The 24,599-nt window shown below is 42.7% G+C and overlaps 1 protein-coding gene across 11 annotated transcripts in view; it reads right to left on the bottom strand.

Annotated features, from left to right (window-relative positions):
• The window catches only part of RASGRP3 (RAS guanyl releasing protein 3), a 107,684-nt gene that overhangs the window by 30,297 nt on the left and 52,788 nt on the right, over nucleotides 1-24,599 (bottom strand). For all 11 annotated transcript variants that reach the window (XM_070428994.1, XM_070428992.1, XM_070428996.1 and 8 more), the window contains 7 exons: nucleotides 10,079-10,205; nucleotides 6,625-6,820; nucleotides 5,520-5,622; nucleotides 3,678-3,740; nucleotides 3,030-3,161; nucleotides 1,661-1,808; nucleotides 38-211 (listed from right to left, as the gene is read on the bottom strand). In XM_070428994.1, the coding sequence (XP_070285095.1) occupies nucleotides 38-211; nucleotides 1,661-1,808; nucleotides 3,030-3,161; nucleotides 3,678-3,740; nucleotides 5,520-5,622; nucleotides 6,625-6,694 (690 nt within the window). In that variant the 5' untranslated portion in view covers nucleotides 6,695-6,820; nucleotides 10,079-10,205. The remainder of the gene's footprint in view (nucleotides 1-37; nucleotides 212-1,660; nucleotides 1,809-3,029; nucleotides 3,162-3,677; nucleotides 3,741-5,519; nucleotides 5,623-6,624; nucleotides 6,821-10,078; nucleotides 10,206-24,599) is intronic.

Here is a 24,599-nt window from a genome sequence, read left to right as displayed (position 1 = left end):
CTTTAAGAACTCCCGTCTCATGACCAGATGTACGTACCTTGGCAACATTGATAAACTTTGTGATGACTTCTGCCCTTTGCTGGGGGGTTGGTTTGCTCAGAACCATCAACTGGACCCATTTAGAGATTCCATTAAATAAAGCAATAGATCTCTCCAAGGTTGGGTTATTCTCCAGGCAGCCATGGATGACATAGCTTTGATAATCAGTAAACTAGTAAAAGAGACTCTGAATTATAATGAAGTCTTTGCACAATCGGAAATTAGAATGTTGCATGAAAGAGGTGAGATATTGTTTTATTATAGCACAACGATTTCTTCCATTTCACATTTTAACGGCATCGTATAAGTTTAAACACAGATGTAGCTTTAACATGTTATTTGGCTGTATTTTACTCCCCAACACAGACATACACTCATTACTAGTACACATGACAGTGTTGGTGGGGTGAGGAAGGGGTGAGACTTCAAGTCACATTCCAGTAAAACCTAAAATTGCTGGGTCATAATATTCACCTGGGGCATTTGCTAAAATAGGGGTTTCTGGGAATGCCCCAGACCTAAAGGGTCATTATCTTCAGAGGAAGAACCTCAGAATCTCCATTTTTCACCCACAACCGGTGATTCCAATGGTCAGGCAAGTTTGAGATACAATGGCATACATTAAAAAGGAAGAAATGCATATAAACATAATGATTTCAAATTTTATCAATGTTTTATTTTTCCAGGAAAAAAATAGTAATTGAAGTAAGACAGCTCTTTAGTAAACAGACACATTTTCAGAAAATCGGTATGGATGTCATCACATACATATGAGCCTTCTGTCATATAAACAGTGTAGGGGGTTTCCTCTTATAGCCTGCCTGCCGGGAGTCAGTAAGAGGGCCTCTCCAAGTAGGATTGCTTAGTGAAATGAATCAGTCTTTCAGAAATCCATATTTCTAACCTCATGTTCTTCTTTGCAAGGAATAATGTAATTCATTCCCTGGCATCTTGGGAAAGAAGGAGGAGAAGTGACTGCCCCAGAGCTTGGTGAGAGAGACAAAGGTTGCTTGTAATAACCATAGTGGAAATATTATCATAACAAGTGGGCAGTGAGTAGGTAGCTAGTAAGAGACCACAGTCAGAATGGAGAAAAGGGTAGAGAAGGAAAGCTATCAAGACAGAGTAGGAAAGAAATGTTTAATTCAGGATCTCCTTTCCTGGGAAACAAACACTCGGATGCTGAGATTCTCCTCAAAGCCTACAATTCCTATTTTCAACCTACACCCATAAGTAGGCATTTATACAAATCCCAACCTAAATAAATATTTCTCCCCCCAAACAAAGGGCCTAGCAAAACACGTTCACTTGGGAGAAGCCAACAGACCTAAATAAACCTTGAGTGGTTCTATCGGCACTGGGTATTCAGAAAGTCATGCTTTCATCCTATGAAAGGGGGCATTGAAAATACAGCAGCAGAAATATAGCTCCTGAGCCATAAAATAAAGACAGGATAATATTTATTTTTGGTGGAAAGGGATTGTTCCTGTGAATTAAGGGCACTTTTCCAATAGAACACAGTGACAGAGGCTGCCAACACGTCAGCGTATGAAAACGCGGCTCTTAGGAAAGTTGGCATGGAGGTTGTTATCCTTGGAAGAATAAATGTCAAATTTCTTACCGAGATCCTTCGAAAAGATTTATGCTCTAGAAAAGTGAGGTGCTCAGCCAATTCAATGGGCTCCAGATGGTCAAACAGCAGACAGGCTTTTCCCTTCTTGGATACTTTTTTCCTCTGTGTTACTCTTCTCATCCAATCGTAGGAAGGTCTATAAAAGAGAAGTGAGTCTGGTCAGTGTGCCGAAATCCTGTTTCCCTCAATGGAAGTTATTAACCTATTGACTCTGTAACTCTTGGCCTGCCTCCAGGGGCCTGTGCAAAATACACACTCTGTCCTGGGTATTTGAAGAGAAAACCACTGACCCATCGCCAGTAGAACATAAACTTCGAGTTGTTTTCCCAGACAGGGCGGATTTGCACTGATCCATCCAGAATCTCTCACTTGGTCTTTCTGGTGGCCAGTAAGGTTTGGATCATAAGGGAGAGGTCAGGACTAGGTCTATACATTTGGGAGTTAATCAATATATAGGTAGTGATTTAAGGCACATGGGAATCACTAGAAACTGGTTCTCACACTTCAGCAAGATAGGGATCATCGGAAAAGTTTGTTATAAAGACAGAGGCCTGACTTCATTGCCAGAGATTCTGATTTACTGGGAATGAACCTGAATAATCGTCTGGATTTTTAACAACATCCCGAATGATTCCTGGATCACTCTCGAAGAAGTATTGTAGGAAAATAGACTAGAGTAAAAATGCCTGGGACAAAAGAACACATATTTGCAAGATGGAAACCCATACTAAGGGTCATAAAATAGTTTTCTCTGTGCAAGTGAACTGGTTGATATAAAACACTATCCTAATTAGCACCACGTTCTTAGTAACTGAGCTAACTAGTTCATGGCACAACTATGGTCAACATTTGTACAGCCTCAGAAGCACCAAGGTACAGGGCTTCTCAAACTTGAATGAGCATATGTATTACTTGGGGATCTTATTCAAGTACAGTTTCCAATTCAGCAGGTTTAGGGTGAGGCCTGAGAATCAGCATTTCTACTGAGCTTCCACATGATGCCAATGCTGGCTATCCATAGACCACACTATGAGTTGCAAGGGCATAGGGGACATTCACTACGTTTTAGAAAATACTGAGCATTTATATGTGCCAAATGCTTTTACCTACTATTTTATATACTGACTGGATGCTCATGATAACCCTATGAGAAAGGTACTACCCCCATTTTACAAATAAAGAAATGGAAGCTGGGAGAGATGAACTAGGTGCAATGGTGCTCACTGCAGCAAGACTTTCTCAAAGAAGCACACCCTGATTCTGAAATGGTATGATTCTGAAATGGTATGGTCGTCACTAGTCCCTCCCCTGAACAGAGGGACTCATCATGTTTGAAAGAAGCTTGAACCACTCTTACATGCTGGATATGTCGATGAGGCTGACGTGTTTTTCATATCCTAGTTGACTAGCCACTTCCCGGAATTCTTCAGTCATGCGGATCAAACCAAGGTCCAAATTAAACTCTGCAGGAAATTTCAGAATCCAGTACCTGAAAGGCATCACATATTTTTGACAACCAGAAGATTTCAAGCTGGGCCTCTGTGTAAACTATAGTATCATTTTACTGATTACATTCAACAGAGAATCCAGAACCACACCCCAATTAGCAATCTCCTATCCCCCACCCATCACATTGAGTCTAACCCTTTCCCTTCAATCAAGGACCCAAATCCACTCTCATGCTGAGCCCCTCTTTCCAACTCTCTCCAGAAGGAAACCCTTCTAGGCTCATGGCAAGTAGGTGGGAATGTGCATGGTGAGGGAGTAGAAAAAAAGAATTCACTCTCAGGGCTGCTTTCATCCCCTAATCACATTTATCACTGCGTGAGCTCTAGTTCCAAAGAAAGATACATTCTACCCCCAAGAACAGAGGAGGGCCAATTTTAGCAAAACCAATAAAGGGGAATCTGAGTCAGTTTCATTGTCAAACCAGGTCTGCCTCTTGGGGCAAAGTGTCCACCAGAAGCAGAAACTACAAGACAATTAAATTTGTAAGTATATTTACCTCATGAAGTAGCAGATCTTTAATCGAAATTCATCACAGCTTTCTCCACTGGCATTTCTATACGTGCATTCGTTAAAGAAAAGCTCCTTGCAATTGGTTTTCTTTGCAGACACCTGCAGCTTTGATCATGTAGATGAATTCCTGATAAGAGGGCCACACTGGGGACCTCTGGCTTATGTGGGCGTTCAAATGGGGAGAGAAGTGTGTTCTGATGATGTCAGCACTGAATAGTTTATTGCTCTGGGATGTCCTTTTTCGGTCGGGAAGAGAAATCACTTACAAAATTTTAGCTTCCTGAGCACCTACCAAGTGATGACTGTCAACTATAATTACACCTATGCTACCAACTAGATATCATTTAAAATTGGTAGTACATAGAAGCACCATTTTGGCAAAAAAAAAGTTTTGCAATGAGGATCAATGCCTTATATATGTACTTTAATTTCTTTAGTATTTGAAAATGTCATTGGCAGGTATATTAATACACAGGGTGTGTTGCAATTTATTCTGGTCTATTTATTAACTGTCTTTAACAAATATTTACTGAGCTCCCGCTATAGGCCAGGCACTGTGGGTATGCAGTAGCCAGTGATCTAAAGGGAGGAAAATCTAAAGAAATGTCAGCTTACAGGCAGTTTCAACTGTTATACAATCTGTATTTTCAGACATTAGGCTGTACTGTGTCTAAATATCCATTTTAATGTGCGTTTCATATTATCAGCAGGCATTCTAATGATGAGAATGCTGTTTGGGGCACATTCTTTGGACAGTGTTCGGATCCTGATGAGAGATGGGACCAGACTGAGACAATTCCATCCATCCTTCCCTGTGGGCTACCCTCAGCAGTGGGACCCGTGGAAACTTGGGGCACCTGGAACCAGGATCCCGTTCACTTGCAGGGACCTCTGTTCAGGGTGAATGTCCCCTTATCCTCTCTATCATCCCCTTCCGCCTGGAGGCTGTGGGAGGATGGAGGGAAGAAGTGGAAAGTGGAGGAAGCTGAAAGGACGCAGGTGGAAGCCCCACTTGGCCCGGAAGACACTCCATGGGCCCGCCCCCTCTCGGGCTCCCCTGCCTTGTAGGGCTTCCCTCTTATCTGCAGGGCCCCTGGGCTTGAAGCAGGCAGAGACTATAGGAACCAATATTAGTAGTTACATGATAACATTAGATATTGGGGAATGAAACGTCCTTATAGATGTGAGACTATTTTGCCATTTTCAGTCATTTGACTGTCAACCATCTTTTAAGACTGCATTCTGTACAACTGATGAACTGCCTGAAACCGTCGAGAATGGTATTGTTTTTCCCCTCTTAAGTCAGAAGGAAACCTGAAATTAACACCAGTCAACAAATTACAATAAACCTGCTAGAATGTTCTTTGTATCTTGACAGTAAGGAAAGATGTAAAATCTTAGGTGGTGTTTGTGCCTGAGCCACACCATATTACTTTGGCTGGCATTTCTAAATGTCTAAATCAAATTCTCTAGGTCCATCATTTTGCCCTTCTAAAAGGAATGAATTAGATCCTGAATCAGTGTTAAATATTCTTTCATTGTACTCACAGCAGAAATGTTGAAGCAGGTTAGAGACATTCAGCCCAGAGCTCCTGTTTCATTTTATATCTAGTGCTTATGTTCAAGTAGGGCCAAAACATCCAGATGGATAGGCAACTATTTGCTCCACCATCCAGATGTTTTGTCTAGACGTCTAAATATATTCACAAAACAGCTGGATAAACTGACTGAAGATTATTTATCATCTTAATTTACTGGCTTTGGTTATACACTCTATCTACATAAGTACATAACTTGATTTATGATTATACAGTAGTTGAAAAGATATATGCAGAGAAGTTTTTCTGCCAGTTCAGTGGAAGATAAATACCATCGGTGCATCAGTAGAACTATTCTTGGCAAATAACTATTATCCAGCTCTCCATTGTCATCTGTTAAAAAATAAAATGAGATGAGGGGTGAGGAGGTAACAGTACTACTCTTCTCTTTTCTTAATATCAGTAGAGAAACATTAGTGTCAAAAATTTCTCATAGACTCAATTATCATTTTCCTCCTACTTCTGCTGGTATTTTCTTGCAAGTTAAGTGGGTAGGTTTCACCCTTACTCTGGTTTAGGGCTGCCAGAATTTAGCAAATGAAAATCCAGGACCTTTAGTTAAATCTGAAATAAGGTAAACTACAAATAATTTCCTAATATAAGTATATCCCATGCATTATTTAGGACATACTTATACTAAAACTGTGGCTTATCTGAAATTCAAATTTCACTGATCATCCTGTATTTTATCTGGTAACCCTATTCTGGTTTAGCTTTTTCCTATAAAATCAATTCAACAAACAACCCCAGTGTGACTCTACTGTGGAAAAGAGTAATCCAAAGTGCTGAGGTAGATACATAAACATAAGCATATAGCTGTAAAGTCTATCTATAACCTAGTAGGAGATGTAAGACACAGATGCAAATAGAGAATGCAGCAGATTGTGCTACCCTCACTTGTCTAAGCCAAAGACCAAGAAGTGATCACAGCAGCATATGCCATGTGCCATATGAAAGTTACAAAGGACTGTGGGAGGGAGCAATCCTGACAGGGGAGATTAGGAATGGTATTATGAACATTGGAGATGATATCTGCGATGAACCCTGAAGCAGAATTTCAGTGAAAGGGATATGATAAAGGCATGCAGATAGAAAGATGCAGAGAATGTTCCAGAATCATTATACAGACATTATGGCTACTGTATTAGCTGTGGGCAGTAAAGGGAAGGAAATGCAAAGAGCAGTGATACTGGGGAGACAGACTGGGGTCAATCAAAAGGCCTTACTAGTAAGCACCAAGATATGAAGATTGAATTCTGCTCTTTAGCAACACTTGGCTCTGACTAGGAGGAAGTGATAGTATCAAGAGATACGAAAGGGAAACAAGACTCATACCAAACATCTCAATGCAAGAGCTCAGCAGTTCGTCTAATGTTGCTGCTTTCCCAAGTCCACTGGACCCCATGGTTATTTAGCCGTTGTCAAAAAACTAGAGACATTTTCAGCATCACACAGACCATCTCCATAATCACGCAAGTTGGTGATGTTTGTGCCTCGCGGTGGTCTCTGTCCTTAGTTATACTTCAAGGCTCTAAAGAAACAAAAAGGAAGTTATCAGGCCAGAGCTCAGACCCCATAAAAGCATCACTTTCCTACCCAAAAAGCTAATTGCTTTTATCAACTGTATCTTTCTACAGGAAAAGTATCAACCGCAATGATGGCAAAATGTTTGCTAAGCTATCCCTTATCAGGTATGATGTTCTGAGACCACAGAGATGTTCTCTATTAAATACCATCCCATTTTGCAGCTGAAATTTTGGGGAAACATTTTATTCATGTTCTCAAGTGACAAAACATCCAAGAATATTATAAACACTACTTAGTTTAAAATTATGAGTATATAGAGCAAGATAAATTTTAAATTACAAATATATTTATGAGCATTATACTCAGTGATCATATAAAAGTTGAAAAATCTTATTTGCCTAAGTTCTCCAATAGTAACACTATTATATTTTACTTTTCTTAAAATTAAAAAATTTCAACTATAGTTGACATACAATATAATATTAGTTTCAGGTGTACAATGTAGTGATTAGACATGTATATACCTTGTGAAGTGATCACTCAAATAAGTCTGGTACCCATCTGACACCACACATAGTTATTAAAATAATATTGACTACATTCCCTTTGCTGTATTGACTATACATCCCTGTGATTGTTTTTACAACTGGCAACTTTTACCCCTTAATCCCTTCCCCTTTTTCACCCATTCCCCTAATCTCCCTCACACATGGCTACCATCAAAAATGTCCTCTGTATCTATGAGTTTGGTTCTGTTTTGTTTGTTCATTTTATTTATTTTTTTAGGTTCTACAAATAAGTGAAATCATACGGTATTTGTCTTTCTCTGTTTATTTCACTTAGCATAATAGTCTCTAGGTCCGTCATGCTGTCACAAAAGGTAAAGTTTCATTAGGGCTGAGCAATATTCCATCAACACTACTATTAGTAGTAGTAAAAATACAATCTATTAAACACCCACTTTATATACCAGGCATTATACCAAATTATTTACATATACTTATAACTTGAACTTCATAATATTACTGTCAGGTAGTTAATTATTATTCTCAGTTTACAGATGAGGTCATGGGATTCACAGAGATTCAGCTACTTGTCCAAAACCACACAATTATTATGAAGGCCTAGAATCAGGACTCTATTATAAAATCAAGCTTTTGGGTTCCTTTTTCATCTTTTCACTATTCACCCCAGTATGCTTATCATAAACTCTCATAATTTTGCCCCTAATATGATGTGAAAATATCACCCTTCCACACCATCTCAGAAAGAGGCTATAAACTGATTCTCTGTTGCAGAGATAAGAAGAAAAATGTGGTGATGACAGCAGTCTCATTTTACAGCACTGTCATGGGGAACATGGGATTGGGAACAACCTCTCAGAACTGCTTATACTGAAAGGATCCCTGTTGGGGGCATTCCATCATTTTCTTTTTACAGAGTGACTTCGTGATGCCAGGTCCACATAGGGCTTGGAAAAGTCCAGGTGTCATCATGATGTAATATAATTACCCATGTTGGACAGTTTAGTAGGTAAATGTGGCCCTTGGGGAGTCATCTTATGAACTGCTTAAAGTCAATACCTAATTTACTCCTGAAATTTATTTATGCAACTGATAATCATTGAGTATCCAACATGTTCAAGGCCTGGGCAAGGCATTGAGGCTGAGAAGAGGACAAATCACTGTCCCTTCCCTGCTTTCAATGGGCTCATAGTCAATGTCAGTAAGCAAACACGTGAGAAATGGGGGAAAAAATATCAATGTCCATATGAACAGTTGTACTAAGTCAATGGGACCACCAAAAGGGGTCATTTGAGAGAGTCTGTTCACCAGGCACGTAACTCTGGAGGAAACTTGTTTACTGTGTATTGTTTTTGTGTAAGAATCATATTCTTGTGCGCTGAAGGTACCACTCTTAGAGCATAAAAAGTAGGGTTATTTCACATGTGCAATGAAATATAACAGACACGCTGAACCAATATTCTCCCACATTGGCTGCTCAAATGATTTGAGAAAGGGGAATATTAAAGTTGCCTGGAACCCACCCTCTTACATTTATTAACCAAGTTACCTTACAGGAGGTCTTTCCTGACCACCCAGTTAAAACAACACCTCTTTCTCCATGCCCAGCTCCCACCTGGCACGCTCGACCTTACTTCCTGGATTTATTTTTCTTCTTAACATGTATCTGAAAATGGCATATGATATATTTTACTTGTTTATTTGGGTTTTTAAAAAATTTTCTCGAACACTATAAACATATTCCAGGAACTTGGGGATTTTTGTGGTTTTTTCCCCCCTCCTAGTGTATTCCCCAACTCCTACGTTTTTGCCTCTGACATGGAAGCTACTCAAAAAAGCATGTGCTAAATTAAGGAATGAGTGAATGAATAGATGGAGAAACTAATAAAAGAAAAATTATAAAAAGTTTGATTTTGAATATGTATATATTTGCTTGAATGTGTAACTATAAATTTTAAGAGGTCATTTTTTAGTTTGTTTTACTAACTTAAATCAGGTTTTAGCAAACATCAGGACTCACTAGGATCTGCCTATATTTATAATATGCACTTGGTACCTCTTCCAGGACATTTGGGGGCGGCATTTCTCTGATTTCCCTAATCTCTGTCAACCCCATTAAAAGTAAAGATTGGATAATTGACACGTTTGGTTACCTTTGTGTATATACAGACATTTTAAAAATCTTATGAACTCTTGTTGCTGAATGTTAGATTTATTACTTAGAACCAAACAGCTTAGTTTCTCAGGTTAAATCCAAAATTATTCCGCCAAGCTGTATGGAGAAGTTGTTGACCTTCCACAAGGGGTTAGAAATAACCTGGTACCAAAATCCTGTCACCATGTTCGGAGTTATATTTGTGATCTGCAAAGAAGCCAGCCCAGGAGAGCCAGGTGGGCTGGGCTATCCCGTTACAATCTGTTTCTTTACTCAGTAGATGTGTCTGTGTCCCTGCTTAGATTCTGTTGCCTGCACATGTACCTGAGATCTCATGTCACATATGTGGATACTATTATCTACAACTGCTTTTTCAAAAGTAAAGCTCCTTTATTGTAAAAGCAATACACATGCATCATTTAAACTAGACAATAAGAAAGAAAAGGGAAAAAAGTTATCCATTATCTCACCATCCAAAGATAACTCTTGTTTAATATCATGACATGTTTCCGTTGGGTTTTCCAGGGATATTTGTTTTGTAGAGTTTCTTGTTTCATTTATAATAGTTTAGAGAAATACCTACCTATTGGCTTCACACAGATTTCCAGATCTGAATGAATTTTAATGGCAGTTATCATCATTGGAAATTGCATTGGGAACGTAGTCTGTAGTGCTGGCTTATCCAATAAATAGTAAGGACTTTGGAGAACCTGATAAAAGAACAGAAAAAAAATTCCTCAGACAGAGTTAAATAATAGAAACCCAAAAGAATTCACCTTGTGTTAAAGCATTTCCAAAAACCTTGAAATATAGGTGTTTTTTGAGATTTCTTTTGTCTAAACTTCATCCATAAATTTAATTAAAAAAGAGAAAACTTTCAAAATAGTTACTTTGTGACTTGATATTTCAAAAGTCAAGCATTTTTTTAAAAAAATCCAGACTATTAAAAACCTTAAAATGTTGCAAAACCGAAATTTATACACGTAGTATAAAATATTACTTTAGTCCAAGTGACTTCTATCAGTGGATTACTCATTGAGAATTCCCAAACACAGACTTTGGGATGTTAGTAAACCTCTAAAACACTTTGTTGTGCTGATCCTCAGACTCTGGCTCTAAATCACTCCTGGCTGTCTCAACGTGAATGTCAATGTTATTTTAGTCCAGGTTGTTTAGTCTCCCAGTGGTTTAGGGGTTGCTTTAATGTTGATAGTGCTCTCCGGCTGCAATGGAAATGGTTGCTCCCCAGCATAGACATGTTCTCACAGGTCTGGAAAGGACACAATAAGCCAGAATTTCCCCAAGGATTGCATCACCTATATATATAAAAGCCTAAGTGACCGTTAGGACCGAACTATCAGAAGGACTGGTCAACTGGTTGCTATGATGCGCACTGACCACCAGAGGGCAGGCGCTCAATGCAGGAGCTGCCTCCTGGGGGTCAGTGTGCTCTCACAGCAGGAGTACGGCTCAGCCAGAAGCCAGGATCATGGCTGTCGAGTGCAGCTGCGGCGGCTGGAGCTTCTCCCGCCTCCATGGCAGCACTACTGAGTGGCAGTGGTGGCAGCGGTGGTGATGGTGGTGGTGGTGGTGGCAGCGGCAGCAGTGGCAGGTGCAGCAGGGCCGGATGAGTGGCAGCGGAGCTGCACTTGGCCTGGCTGGGGCTCCCCTTGGCCGCCTGCCGCTTCAGCACTGCTACATCCCTGAGGGGTCCTGGATTGCAAGAAGGCGCGCAGGCCAGGCTGAGGGACCCCACCCATGCACAAATCTGTGCACCAGGCCTCTAGTTTCTAATAAAGAAGTTCTCACTTCAAAAGGGCAACAGAGTTCTGTTGGGTGTGATTTCCAAAAGCCATGATGTGTTTGTGCAGTAAAAAGACTTTCATTAACATGACTGGTGAAGACTCTTTCTTCAAAACATCCCTTGTGAGGTTGCCTAGGACAACAAGGAATGTGCTCCCAATTTTAGAAATAGTGAAGAGGAGCCAATTCCATGCAGCTATCTATTAGCAGATATAAATTAGCACCCAGGTTCTTTTTAAAATTTATTTTTTGTTAACCCTCACCCGAGGATATTTTCTCATTGATTTTTTAGAGAGCATGGCGGGGATTCGGTAGGGAGAGGCTAGAGAGAGAAACATGCATGTGAGAGATGCATTGATTGGTTGCCTCCTGCATGTGCCCCATCTGGGGCTGGTGATGGAACTTGCAACAGAGGTACATGCCTTTGACCGGGAATCGAACCTGAGACAATTTCGTGTGTGGGCCAACTGAGCACGCTGGCCAGGGTGAATTAGCACCTCTGGCTTTTTACTCAGAATGTTTAGAGGTCTAAAAAATTGGATTTCGACATAAAGTTAACTAAATAGTGCAAGTTTTAATTACCTCTGAGTACAATGTTATTAACGCTGCTTAGTGTATTAGATTGCTTAAAGAGTTAGTGGGGTAGCATAAAATGTACCTACCATGTGGCCTGCAAAACACCGTGTGCTCACCTGCACTACCTCTTCCTTTCTAGTATTTAAAGGCTTTTAAGTTGAGGATTTAGTTACAGTAGAGGATTTATGTGTCGAAGTGACAGGAAGAGAGATGGTAGGTTAGAGAAGGGAAAGGGAAATAGAAGAATAAATATCGTGACACTAGAGCATCCAGTAGTGGGGCAGGTGGGCTCATCAGCAATGGAATTCCATTCCTGAAAGTTCTCCAGCCAAAGTAAGGTAATGATTGTCAGAGATGCTATAGACTAAATTCCCAGACAGTGTCTAGGAAGCATGCCAAAATGACAGCAAAGGTTCCTCCTGGCTCTGTGCTTGCAGAATTTATAAGGTGACATATTATATCTAATAAGCATTCAACAAACGGTTTTGAAGTGATGTTGGCCATATTAGAACTTCCAAAGATTGTCTTGTCTAAAGCATTATTTCTATTCCAAGAAAACAGACAACTCCCCCAAACCCTTGAAAACTCTTTTCCCCCCAATGGCAGATATACATAAATATTTTTATACATAAATGGCCATATATATATGTTAACATTCATATAACCTTCATATGGAGACAAGGCGTTTCTCTAAATGCCTAAATCCTTTGTGAAAGTGGGTAGTAAATATCACAAACCTTTAAGCCTTAAGGATTAATGACTAAGGTGTCTTAGCATTTGTTGTTCTGGCAACATTCAAGCTAAATCTCCCTTTCTAACCACAGACATGAGATTTAAAAAGTTTTGTGATTATATTTTCTGAGACTCCATAGGAGAATCGGATTATTGAGTTCAGTAAGAGAAATAACAAAACTCTGAAAGGTAAATCATTTGACAAATACTTACTGTGAATCTATTAGATACCCGTTACTAAGTAAGGCACTATAGTAGCTGGCAGAAGAAGTTGGGGGTGAACAGGGAGAAAGCTAAATTGGTGAGCAAGACAGACACAATGCATGCCTTTATACTCTAGCAAAGAATTAAACAAGTAATTACAATAACGTATCTTATGAAGGGTTGGGGCACTAATTTAGTGTAGGAATCATAGTTCACGCAAGGCAAAGAATGGGGGGGGGAAGATGCTAATTAAGAAAAGTTGAAAGACATTTTGATTGGCTGAAGTGGTGAGATATGAGACTAAATAGTCAATACAAGTAGCTCATGAACAGTATTGAAAGCTATATTAAGGAGTCTGGACTTTATCATTGTTTTAAAGGTGAGGAGAGCGCATGATCATATTCAGATTTTTTAAAGATTCCCTCTAGCTGCAGTATAAAGAAGAGATTAGTAAAGACCTACACTAATGATGGGAAACCAACTAGTAGTCAATGATAGCCTTTCAGGCAAGAGATGATGGTTATCTAAACCAGACTGTGGCAACGGAGATAGAGATGCATGGCTGGTTATTGAATATATTTTGAAGATAGACCCAACAAGATCTGTTGATTTGTTTGCTGTGGTGGAATGATCAGAAAGGAGGAAATCAAGGATGCTTTCCAGATTTCTAGCTAGACATTTGGTTGGGTTATGAAGTCATTTCATAACCCAACCAAAATTGCTAAATTGAGGGAAGGGAGAAGGAGTAGGAAGTTCATGGGAGGCGAATGATGAGTTCACTCTTGAACAGGTTGAATTAGAGATGTCTAAGACATACAAGGGGAAATGGTGAGTTAGCATCTGCATACCTGTTACAGACTTCTGAGTTGACACACCTGAGTATGTGTAAGTGCAAATAATCAGTGGAAAGGGAAATTTAAGGGACAGAAGAAAGATAATTTAATCTTTTAACAAGGCCCCTGAGAGGACAAGGGTGATGAACCCATGCACAAGTGGTGGGATTTATCTGAGATAAAGCAGAGGGTCACCTCTTTTAGTGTAACAACAGGAAAGAGAAAAATGGGTAAAGATATAAGATTTGTCCTCCTGATAGCAGGAAGTCAAGGAAGTTTCCGCCTAAGCAGAAACTTTTCAAATTTACTCTAAAAAGGAGGAGATAAGGTCATGTGGTAGAAGGTCTGATGGAGACAGGTCTGAAGTTTATCAAGAGGAGAAAAAATACAAAAGATATTGTGAAGAGCGGGAGAAAGAAGCCAGAAGTACTGGGATTATTCCCATCCAGAGTAGAAGGCTAATGACTCTCTCCCTCTGGAGTCTGTTTGAAGGGAAGTTTAGTGTTCCTTGTTCCTTGGGTGACATCTTTTACGTGTGTCAAGTTTCTGAAATTCTTTATGGTAACTTTTCTTGGATAATTAATTCTTCTGTATGGGGCAGGCAATCCAGAATTTTTGCTGTTATAGTCAAGTTTTCAGAAGTATGGACACATGGTTTCCATAAGGAAGAAGCTCAGAGCTGAAGCATGGCTGGCATTGGTTAGGTGGTTTCCTCAGAAGGGCCTGGGTCCCTGCTCCCACTTCACCTAGCTTTGCTTGAAATGGTGAAGAAAAAGATAGACACTACTAGAAGTGAAAAAATAAAGAAATCATTTACCTCCCACCCTTTGACTTGATCCAGAGCATTTCATTCTGGCAACTACTACCTCAGCCACCATCCCTTGTTCTCCACCTTCCCAGCCAGGTTTTGTGTCTCTGCCCTACAACTCACCCTCTCTAAAGTCCTCATCTGTTGTCTTGAAAAAGGTCATAAATCACAAAATACATACTGTTTTTTTTTCTATGTACTCTCCACATTTGGTATTCTTTGCTTGTTTCTGCATTGATCTTGTTGCAATTTTAATTTCCCCTCTCATTTCCTTCAATGTCATCTCTAGTTCTCTGCATTTCTCTATTTTATGTCCTTTTTAAAAAAATTTTAAACCTCACCCAAATATATTTTTCCATTGATTTTTAAAGAGAGTGGAAGAGAGAGGGAAAGACAGAGAAAAACATCAATGTGAGAGAAACCCATCAGTTGGTTGCCTCCTGCACGCCCCGACCAGGGCCCAGGCCGGGGTGGAGCCTGCAACCAAGGTACGTGCCCTTGACTGAAATTGAACCCGTGACCCTTTGGTCTGTAGGGTGATGCTCTATCCACTGAGCAAAACCGGCTAGGGCTATCTTATGTTCTTTAATAAGTTACTGTTCTCAGCATGTTCTGTCACAGTCTCATTATCAACACTGTCAAAGTTGTTTCTATCACAAACCAAATGGAATAGTATGAACTTGGGAAGTGAGCCAAATGGTTACAGTAAAATTAAAATGCTGTAAACAGCTTGAAATGATGACTCAGAGAATAAGCTATTATTCATGGATAGTGGAGCAATATCCCCAAAATTTAGTTAACAATGACAATATGTGGTAGCCCTGAATAATACTGTATTTCTTAACTCTAAAAGTAATTTTTTTTTTCATTTTTGTCTTGGAAGGGTTTGTTAAATGAGGTTTTCCTGGGTTTTTAAATTTTTTCCCCCCTGCAAAGAGCTTTTACTAAATCAATGAAGCATTAATAATCAATGTTATTCTAGATTTTAGAAAATGAAGAAATAATAGTCTCTACAAATACTACTTGCTGGTGGCATGTAATATGATAGACATCATGTTAGAAAAATTACCTTTATTATGTTTAAATCTTATAACACCCAGAAAACTAGGTATTATTCTGTTCATTTCAGGGATGAGCAAATTGAGGCCTATAGAAGTTAAATTATTTGTTCATATCGTGTTATTCATTTGCAAAGTCAGGTCCACCTGATTCTAAAATTTAAGCTTTTTCCACCATCCACACACATTCTATCATTAGTAAGGCTTATTAGATCAATTTCTAGGCATCATCCAGAAGAAATTTTTACTAATGCCTGTGCTTGGCTTTTAAGCATTCAATCACAGGCCCTATTATCCGCAAATGAATAACCAGCATTATTACAGCAATCTTGGCAATTCAGGGATTCACTGGTACTAAACACTGAACAGAAAATAACCAGCTCACAAGACCTCCTTGCATTTTTTGGTTAACAATTAAGTAACAAAGTTAGGCTGCATTTTATTTATTTTTTCTTGGTTCCTGGAATTTAACATTGGCAACCAAACTAACATATTTACAGCGATTCTGACAGTCTTGAAGAGCTCTAGTAATAACTACCATGGAATTCCAAAGTCCTACCAAGGAAGTATTTTCCTAGCATCTGGCTGGAGCTCAACATGGAAGAGAGCCGAAGTATATACATATTAGACATTTGCAATCAGGTGGTTTCTGGATGGACAAATTCAACCACATGGAAGATTATGACATACTATGGCAACTTCAGTGTTCAAATTGTAAATAACACCCCAAAATAAAGCCCCAAACTATTTCAGCTCAGAAGTAGATGATGATGATGATGATGATGATGATGATGATGGAGGAGGAGGAGATCTTTACAAGTGCTCCTGTGCCAGTCACTGTGCTGAGCACTTTACCCAAAGAACTCTGGGAGTCCAGGCTCTGCCCCAGAAATCCAGCAATAAATAAAATGCAGTTAAACCATGTTACTTAACTGTTACCAAAAAAATGCAAGGAGGCCTTATGAGATGGACTGAATTGGTTATTGACATCCGTTCAGTACTTGGTACCAGCACAAACATGCTCATGCTTTATGTGCCCACCATGAACAAGAGGTCATTTTCAGTAACTGTCATAAGTAAATAAAACTCTTAGGCATCCTCCCACTGGGGCCAGATGACAATCTCAGAGGATAGAATCTACACAGAGAGGCTCCAAGGGAATGAGGCCTATAAGCAAAAGCCTCTAAGAAGCAAGAGAATGTCAACAGAAGGCACAGCCTGGAGTACAAAATCTCTTTCTAATCTACCATTGCTGCATGCTGGGGGTGGAAGCTGCCCGTCTCCAAAAACACCAGGAAAGGATTTAAAATCCTGAGTTCTAAGCAGCTATGTAGGAATGCTGCAAGAAGCACTGACAATGAAAGACTGCTTTCAAAAGTATCTCCAAGCTCTCAGAGAAAAGTATTATTTGGTGAAAGGCCAGCGATTACTGAATATCAGTTAAATGTTAAGCACCGTGTATGGGCTGAGATGTAAAGGGCCCAAGTCGCCATACGGGCGACAGATTTCAAACTGGTTATTAAAAAACAGTGAGTCTGTTAAGCCCACTGTCAGAGACACATGCCCGGGTGTCATGAGAGCGCAGAAATGGGACAGAATTCAACCAGAGAGATTTAGGGAGGCTTCCTGAAAGAGAAGACACCTGAGAGTATTAAGTTTTATGGATCACAAACAAACGGAAATACCAGCTAAATTCAGTGCTGTCAGCCAGAGCAGTGGCCGGAATTATTAGAGCATAACTACAGAATTGAGCATGAAATAGATATCACCAAACTGCTCTCAAAAAACTTATTCTCACAAGAAAAAAAGACTAAGAACACACAGAAGGTAATATTTAGAAGAAGTGCTGATGAAATGAGCACTTCACTATTGATAGTGATAAGCTTTAAAAGCTGAATTTCTTTCTTTTAAAAAAATATATTTTTATTGATTTCAGAGAGGAAGGGAAAGGGAGATAGAGAAAGAAGCATCAATAAGACAGAATCATCATTTGGCGGCCTCCTGCATGCCCGCTTCTGGGGATCAAGTCCACAACCCACGCATGGGCCTTAACCCGGGAATCGAACCGTGATCTCCTGAGTTAATAGTTCGACACTCAACCACTGAGCAATACTGACCGGGCAAAAGCTAAATATCTTAAAGTATTTTAAGCTAATTTTTGTACACAAAGCTACTTGAACATATAATATTAATTTCCCTTTTATGGCACCATCTAAGTGAAAACATTTTAAATGTCTTCAGGACTCTTATGATGTGGTACAGTTTCAGTTATAAATTACTTCTGAAGCGGGAATTTGAAGTTAGACTTTTTATTGGAACCTATCAAAAGTAAAGTACAGGGCCCAGGCAGGTTTGGCTGAGTGAATAGAGTGTGGGCCTGCGGACTGAAGGGTCCCAGGTTCTATTCCAGTCAAGGGCAAGTACCTCGGTTGCAGGTTATAGGCTCTTCACTGCCGGGCCAGGCCCAGGTCAGGTCACGTGCAGGAGGCATCCAATCAATGTGTTTCTCTCACATAGATATTTCTCTCTGTCTTTCCCTCTCTCTTCCACTCTCTAAAAAATCAGTGGAAAAATATCCTCCGGTGATGATTTAAAAAAGTAAAGTATAGGAACAAAAAAAATGTTTTAAAGATTATTTCTGTACTCTCACTTATATTTACACAACTTCAAGCCCATGATTAGAAGGCTCCACTTAGTGACTTGGTTATTCTCATTTATTTCAGATGTTTTCCCTACAGCAAATGCTTCTTTCTTCCTCAAAAAGGAAAACAAATCTCAAAAGGTGGTGTCATTTCTCTTCCTTCCATCTAAGACATTAATTTCACCTTAATTCTAAATAGGATACATCATACTTACCAACAAAAGAGAAAACATAAGGGAGTAGAAAATCTCAGTAGTATCTTAGGTCCCATTTCTAAGGTTCACTTTCATCATTTCTAACATGAGAGCAATAATGTTACTCTGCCTTCCTCATTAGACCAAAAGAAAATCATTTGTAAAAGGATTTATGAGCATAAAGCACAAGGAATAAAAGGAAGTTCTAAAATTATGAAATGTTGCAAACTATATTTGTAGAGTGGTTATTCAGAATTTAGAATACAGGGTGGGGCAAAAGTAGGTCTACAGTTGTCTGTATGGAAAATAACACAATAATTAATAAATAATAATACAAGAACAGTGTTTCACGTACTCGCAATTGCAAGCCAACTTTTGCCACCCCCAATTATATTTCCCAATTAGAACAATATAAATGGATTAACAGCAGATTTGCATATAGAGGGCAAGGAGCTCTGTGGGGCTCTCAGAAATGCTGAAAAGGCCAGCACCGGTTTGGCTCAGTGGATAGAGCGTCGGCCTGCGGACTCAAGGGTCCCAGGTTCGATTCCGGTCAAGGGCATGTACCTTGGTTGCGGGCACATCCCCAGTAGGACATGTGCAGGAGGCAGCTGATCGATGTTTCTCTCTCATCGATGTTTCTAACTCTCTATCCCTCTCCCTTCCTCTCTGTAAAAAAATCAATAAAATATATTTTAAAAAAAAGAAATACTGAAAAGAACTTTGGGAATTCTCAAGAAGTTTAGATGTTGACAGTACTTATCTACACTAATAAAAGAGAAACATGGTAATTGGCGTACGACCGCTACCCTTCCCATTGGCTAATCAGCATATCCTTATGCAAATTAACTGTCAGCCAAGATGGCGGCCGGCAGCCAGGCAGCTGGAAGCTAACAGGAGGCTTGCTTGCTATGGACTCCAACGTTCCCCGCCGGCCTCTGAGCTTCAGTTGGAAACATAGTAACATTTATAGAAGATAAACAAAACTCCAGAAACCTCCTGTCAGTCAGCCGGGATCTCAGAGCTGGAGTCGCAACATTGTTTCGAAAACAGAAACAAAGGCCAGAAACCTGCTTTCAGCCGAGCCTCAGAGAGAAAGCCGGCTCTCAGCTCCAGTGACAGCCATAGGAGGTAAATAAATGCCAGAATAAAAAAAAAAGAAAAAAAGGAGAGGTTTGGAGCTCCAGTCGCCCGCCAGACTGAAAACAGCCCTCAGCCCCTCACCCAGACTGGCCAGGCACCCCAGTGGGGACCCCCACCCTGAAGCAACAAGATGGCGGCTAATTTGCATACTGAAGGCAGGCGGCAGCAGGCAAGGCTGTCTGCGGTCTGGGACCCGGATCTGTGACCCTGCCGGGCGGGATCAGAGGGGCCTCGAGGCCTCCCGGCACTGGGATCAGCGTGACAAGGGGCAATGCCCAAACGCCCTGATTGCCCTGCGGCTCTGTGTGTGACAGGGGGCAGTGCCCCAACCCCCTGATCGGCCCTGCGGCTCTGTGTGTGACAGGGGGCAACGCCCAAACCCCCTGATCGGCCCTGCTCTGTGGGTGATAGAGGGCGGCGCCCCAACCCCGATTGCCCTGCGGCTCTGTGTGTGACAGTGGCGGCGCCCCAACCCCCCCACGGGCCCTGCTCTATGTGAGACGGGGTAGAGCCATACCTCCCCATCGGCCCTGCCCTGAGTGTGACAGGGTGTTGCGCCTCAACTACCCCCCCCCCCCCCCCGACAGGCCCTGCTCTGTATGTGACAGGGGGCGGTGCCCCAGCTCCCCTATTGGCCCTACTCTGTGCGTGACAGGGGGGAGCTCCTCAACCCCCTGATTGGCCCTGCTCTGTGTGTGACAGGGGGCAGCTCCCCAACCCCCTGATCAGCCCTGCTCTGTGTGTGACAGGGGGGAGCTCCCAAAACCCCTGATTGACCCTGCTCTGTGCATGACAAGGGGGAGCTCCCCAAACCCCTGATGGGCCCTGCTCTGTGTGTGACAGAGTACGGAGCCCCAACCCCCGATGGTCCCTGCTCTGTGTGTGACAGGCCCTGCTCGGCCCTGCTCTGTGCATGGCAGGGGGCAGCGCCCCAACCCCCTGATCGGCCCTGCTCTGTGAGTGGCAGGGGGTGGCGCCGCAACTTCCCTATCGACCCTGCCTTGAGTGTGACAGAGGGCGGTGCCCCAACCCCCCAATCGGCCCTACCCTGAGCGTGACTAGGGGTGGCATCACAACCTCCCCATCCGCCCTGCTCTGTGCATGACAGGGGGTGGCGCCCCAAATCCCCAATCGGCCCTGCTCTGAGCCCGACCAGGGGCTGCACCTAGGGATTGGGCCTGCCCTCTGCCACCCAGGAGCAGGCCTAAGCCAGCAGGTCATTATCTCCTGAGGGGTGCCAGACTGCGAGAGGGCACAGGATGGGCTGAGGGATCCCCTCTCCCCCCCGAGTGCACAAATTTTTGTGCACCGGGCCTCTAGTTCCCTATATAACAAACTAGCCTTCAGAAATTGTGAAACTCCTAGAAACATGAATCCAATGGGCATTTTTTTACTCATTAGTGGATCGAGAGAAACAAAGGAGAAGAAAGGAAGATAGAGGGAGAAGAAGGTAGCTTTTCCTAAAGAGTTGAAGGAGGAAAAGGGCTGAGAATATGGCTTGTGTTGGTAGTTATAAAAGAAGGGAGGAATTCACTAATTGGAACTGGATTGTTAGCAATTTAAGTAAACATGAGGTGTCTTTTCTGGCCAAACACAAAAACACCAGCTTTCTGCTGGCCATCTCTCCTATCTCCCCATCCTTCACAGCCAACAAAGTTTGCTGGCTCATTCCATTCCTCTTCAGATCACTAGAATCAAGGTCTGTCCAATTCTTCCTTCACTCCCCACCCCACCGCACCCCACACTTCACCAAAACCACTCTGGCGGAAGTCACGCCAATGCTTAGCAGCCATGTGTCTCTCTTGACCACACTCTTGCTAAAATGTTATCCTTGGATGGTTTTCCTGGCAACATCTCTTCCCTGGCTTTCCTCCAATGCCTCTAGTTGCAGTTTCTTGGTCTCGTGTTGCAGACTTTTTGCTGGGGGTTCGCAGGTTCCCGTGCCTGGCTTTTCCCTCTCATCTCAAACTCTCTGCGGTACACTCATCCACAACCACCACTTCAACTACCACCTCTATGTGGGTGACTCCAAACCAAACTGAGGCCCGCTGCATGGGGTACTGCTGAGGACAGAGTGGGGTCTGGAGACAGGCAGACGTGGGATTACGTCCTGGCTCTACTACTGCTAGTGTGTGACTTTGGGCAACTTTTGCTTAACTTCTGGGTAAGTTTTCATATCGCACCATCATGATGCTAATGGCAATGCAAAATGATACAACCACTTTGAAAAATGGCTTGGTGGTTCCTCAAAAACTTAAATGCAGTGTTACCATATGATCCAGCAAATTCACTCCTAGGTATGTATCCAAGAAAATTGAAAACTTATGTTCACACAAAAGCATGTACACAAATGTTCACAGCAGTATTATTCACAATAGCCCCAAAGCGGAGACAACCCAAATTTCCATGAAGTGATGAATGCATAAACAAGATGAGGTATCTCCACTAATAAAAGAGAAACATGGTAATTGGCATACGACCACTACCCTTCCCATTGGCTAATCAGCGTATCCTTATGCAAATTAACTGTCAGCCAAGATGGCGGCCGGCAGCCATGCACTGAAGTGAGCAGGGAGGCTTGCTTCCTCCAGGGACTGCAGACTCCAACATTCCCCCGCCTCACTTGCCGGCCTCTCAACTGCAACTCTAAGCAACTATTACTATGTTGCAAATAAGAAGCTAAACAAAACCGGCTTTCAGTCAGCCCCGGACCGCAACATTGTATCCATGTTTTCAGTAGCGAGGCCTCAGAGCTAAAGCTGGCCCAGAATTAAAAAAAAAGAAAACAAGGAGCAGTTGGGAGCTTTTAGTCAACTGCCAGCAGGAAAACAGCCCTCAGCCCCTCAGCCAGCCTGGCCAGGCACCGCAGTGGGGACCCCCACCCTGATCCAGGACACTCTTCAGGGCAAACCAGCCGGCCCCTACCCATGCACCAGGCCTCTATCCTATATAGTAAAAGGGTAATATGCCTCCCAGCACTGGGATCAGCGGAGCAGCGAGGCTCCCGGCACCGGGATCAGCGTGACAGGGGCCAGTGCCCAAACCTCCTGATCAGCCCTGCTCTGTGCCTGATAGGGGGGAGCTCCCCAATCCCCGAATTGCCCTGCGGCTCTGTGTGTGACAGGGTGCAGTGCACCAACCCCCTGATCGGCCCTGCTCTGTGTGTGACAGGGTAGAACCATAACCTCTCCATCAGCCCTGCCCTGAGTGTGACAGTGGTGGCGCCCCAACCCCCTGATCGGCCCTGTTCTGTGGGTAATAGAGGGTGGCGCCCCAATCCCCCTCCACGGGCCTTGCTCTGTGTGTGACAGGGTAGAGCCATAACCTCCCCATTGGCCCTGCCCTGAGTGTGACAGGGTGCAGCGCCCCAACCCCTTGATCCGCCCTGCTCTGTGTGTGACAGGGGGCGGTGTCCCAGCTCCCCTATCGGCCCTACTCTGTGAGTGACAGTGGGGAGCTCCTCAACCCCCTGATGGGCCCTGCTCTGTGAGTGACAGGGGGCAGCGCCCCAACCCCCCGATGGACCCTGCTCTGTGAGTGACAGGGGACAGCGCCTCAACCCCCTAATCGGCCCTGCTCTGTGAGTGACAGGGGACAGCGCCTCAACCCCCTGATTGGCCTGCTCTGTGAGTGACAGGGGACAGCGCCTCAACCCCCTTATCGGCCCTGCTCTGTGCGTGACAGGGGGTGGCGTCGCAACCTCTCCATTGACCCTGCCTTGAGTGTAACAGGGGGCGGTGCTCCAACCCCCCAATCGGCCCTACCCTGAGCGTGACTGAGGGTGGCATGGCAACCTCCCGATCCGCCCTGCTCTGTGCATGATGGGGCGGTGCTCCAACTCCCCAATCGGCCCTGCTCTGAGCCTGACCAGGGGCTGCACCTAGGGATTGGGCCTGCCCTCTGCCACCCAGGAGCAGGCCTAAGCCAGCAGGTCGTTATCTCCTGAGGGGTCCCAGACTGTGAGAGGGCACAGGCCGGGCTGGGGGACCACCGCCCCCCCCTCCGAGTGCACAAATTTTTGTGCACCGGGCCTCTAGTCTCTATATATAAAAGCCTAAGTGACCAGCTGACTGGCCGACCAACCAACCGGCCGACTGTCCAGTAGCTATGATGCACACTGACCACCAGGGGGCAGACACTCAATGCAGGAGCGGAAACCACAGGCATGGAAACATGGAACAGACTGATGAATCTCAGAGGGAAGTGGGGAGAGGGCGAGAAGAGATAAACCAAAGATCTTACATGCATACTAGAAGCATGGCCTGCGGGGATCAAGCCGAAACCCGGCTCTCCAACAACCCTGAGGAGTACCAGATTGCGAGAGGGCAAATCCGTGCACCGGGCAGAATCTATATAATGGAATATTGTTCAACCATAAAAAAGAATCAAATATTGACACAGACTAAAACGTGGATAAACTTTGAAGCCATTATGCTCAGTGAAAGAAGCCAGACACAAAAGGCTATATCATATATTGCATGATTCCATTTATATAAAATGTTCACAATAAAATCTATAGAGACAGAAAGTAAATTAGTGGTTTCCAGGGGCCGAGGGAATTGGGGTATAGGAGTGGCTTCAGAGTTCAGGGTTTCTTTTGGGGGTGATAAAAATGTTCTGGAATTTGAAGGTGGTTATATAACCTTGTGAATATACTAAAAATCCTGAACTGTACACTTTAAAAAGGTATGGTATATGAATTATATCTGCTTAAAAAATGTTATCTGTTTAAAAATATGTCCATTTCACTTCTCTGAACTGCTATACTTGCTGTACTTGCTTCCTTGATTCCTCAACCTGCCCCCCAATATTCTATGCCAGAAACTTGGGACTCACCCTAGATTTCCTAGCACCTTCTTTAACCATCTCTCCATATGCAAGTCTGATCATCTACCTCCCAAATGCTTCTCCTATGCCTCTACTCCTCTTCCTCTCCACTGCCACTCCTGGGTTCAGAACAGCTGTCATTACCTATCCCGTGTCCTCTGCAATGCTTACGTATAAGGCTTCAGATTAACACTCCCCTCCTGTTAATCTCTACTCTCTATCAGTGCCAAACCAATCTTTCCAAATTATCAGATCGATCACATGATTCCCATTTTCAACCCTATT

The sequence above is a fragment of the Myotis yumanensis genome, unplaced genomic scaffold, assembly GCF_028538775.1.
Source record: "Myotis yumanensis isolate MYYU_CA2020_CCGP unplaced genomic scaffold, mMyoYum1.0.hap1 SCAF_11, whole genome shotgun sequence".
NCBI lineage: Eukaryota > Metazoa > Chordata > Mammalia > Chiroptera > Vespertilionidae > Myotis > Myotis yumanensis.
The sequence above is the reverse complement of the archived record's forward strand: the minus strand, read 5'-3'. Positions and strand labels throughout refer to the sequence as shown.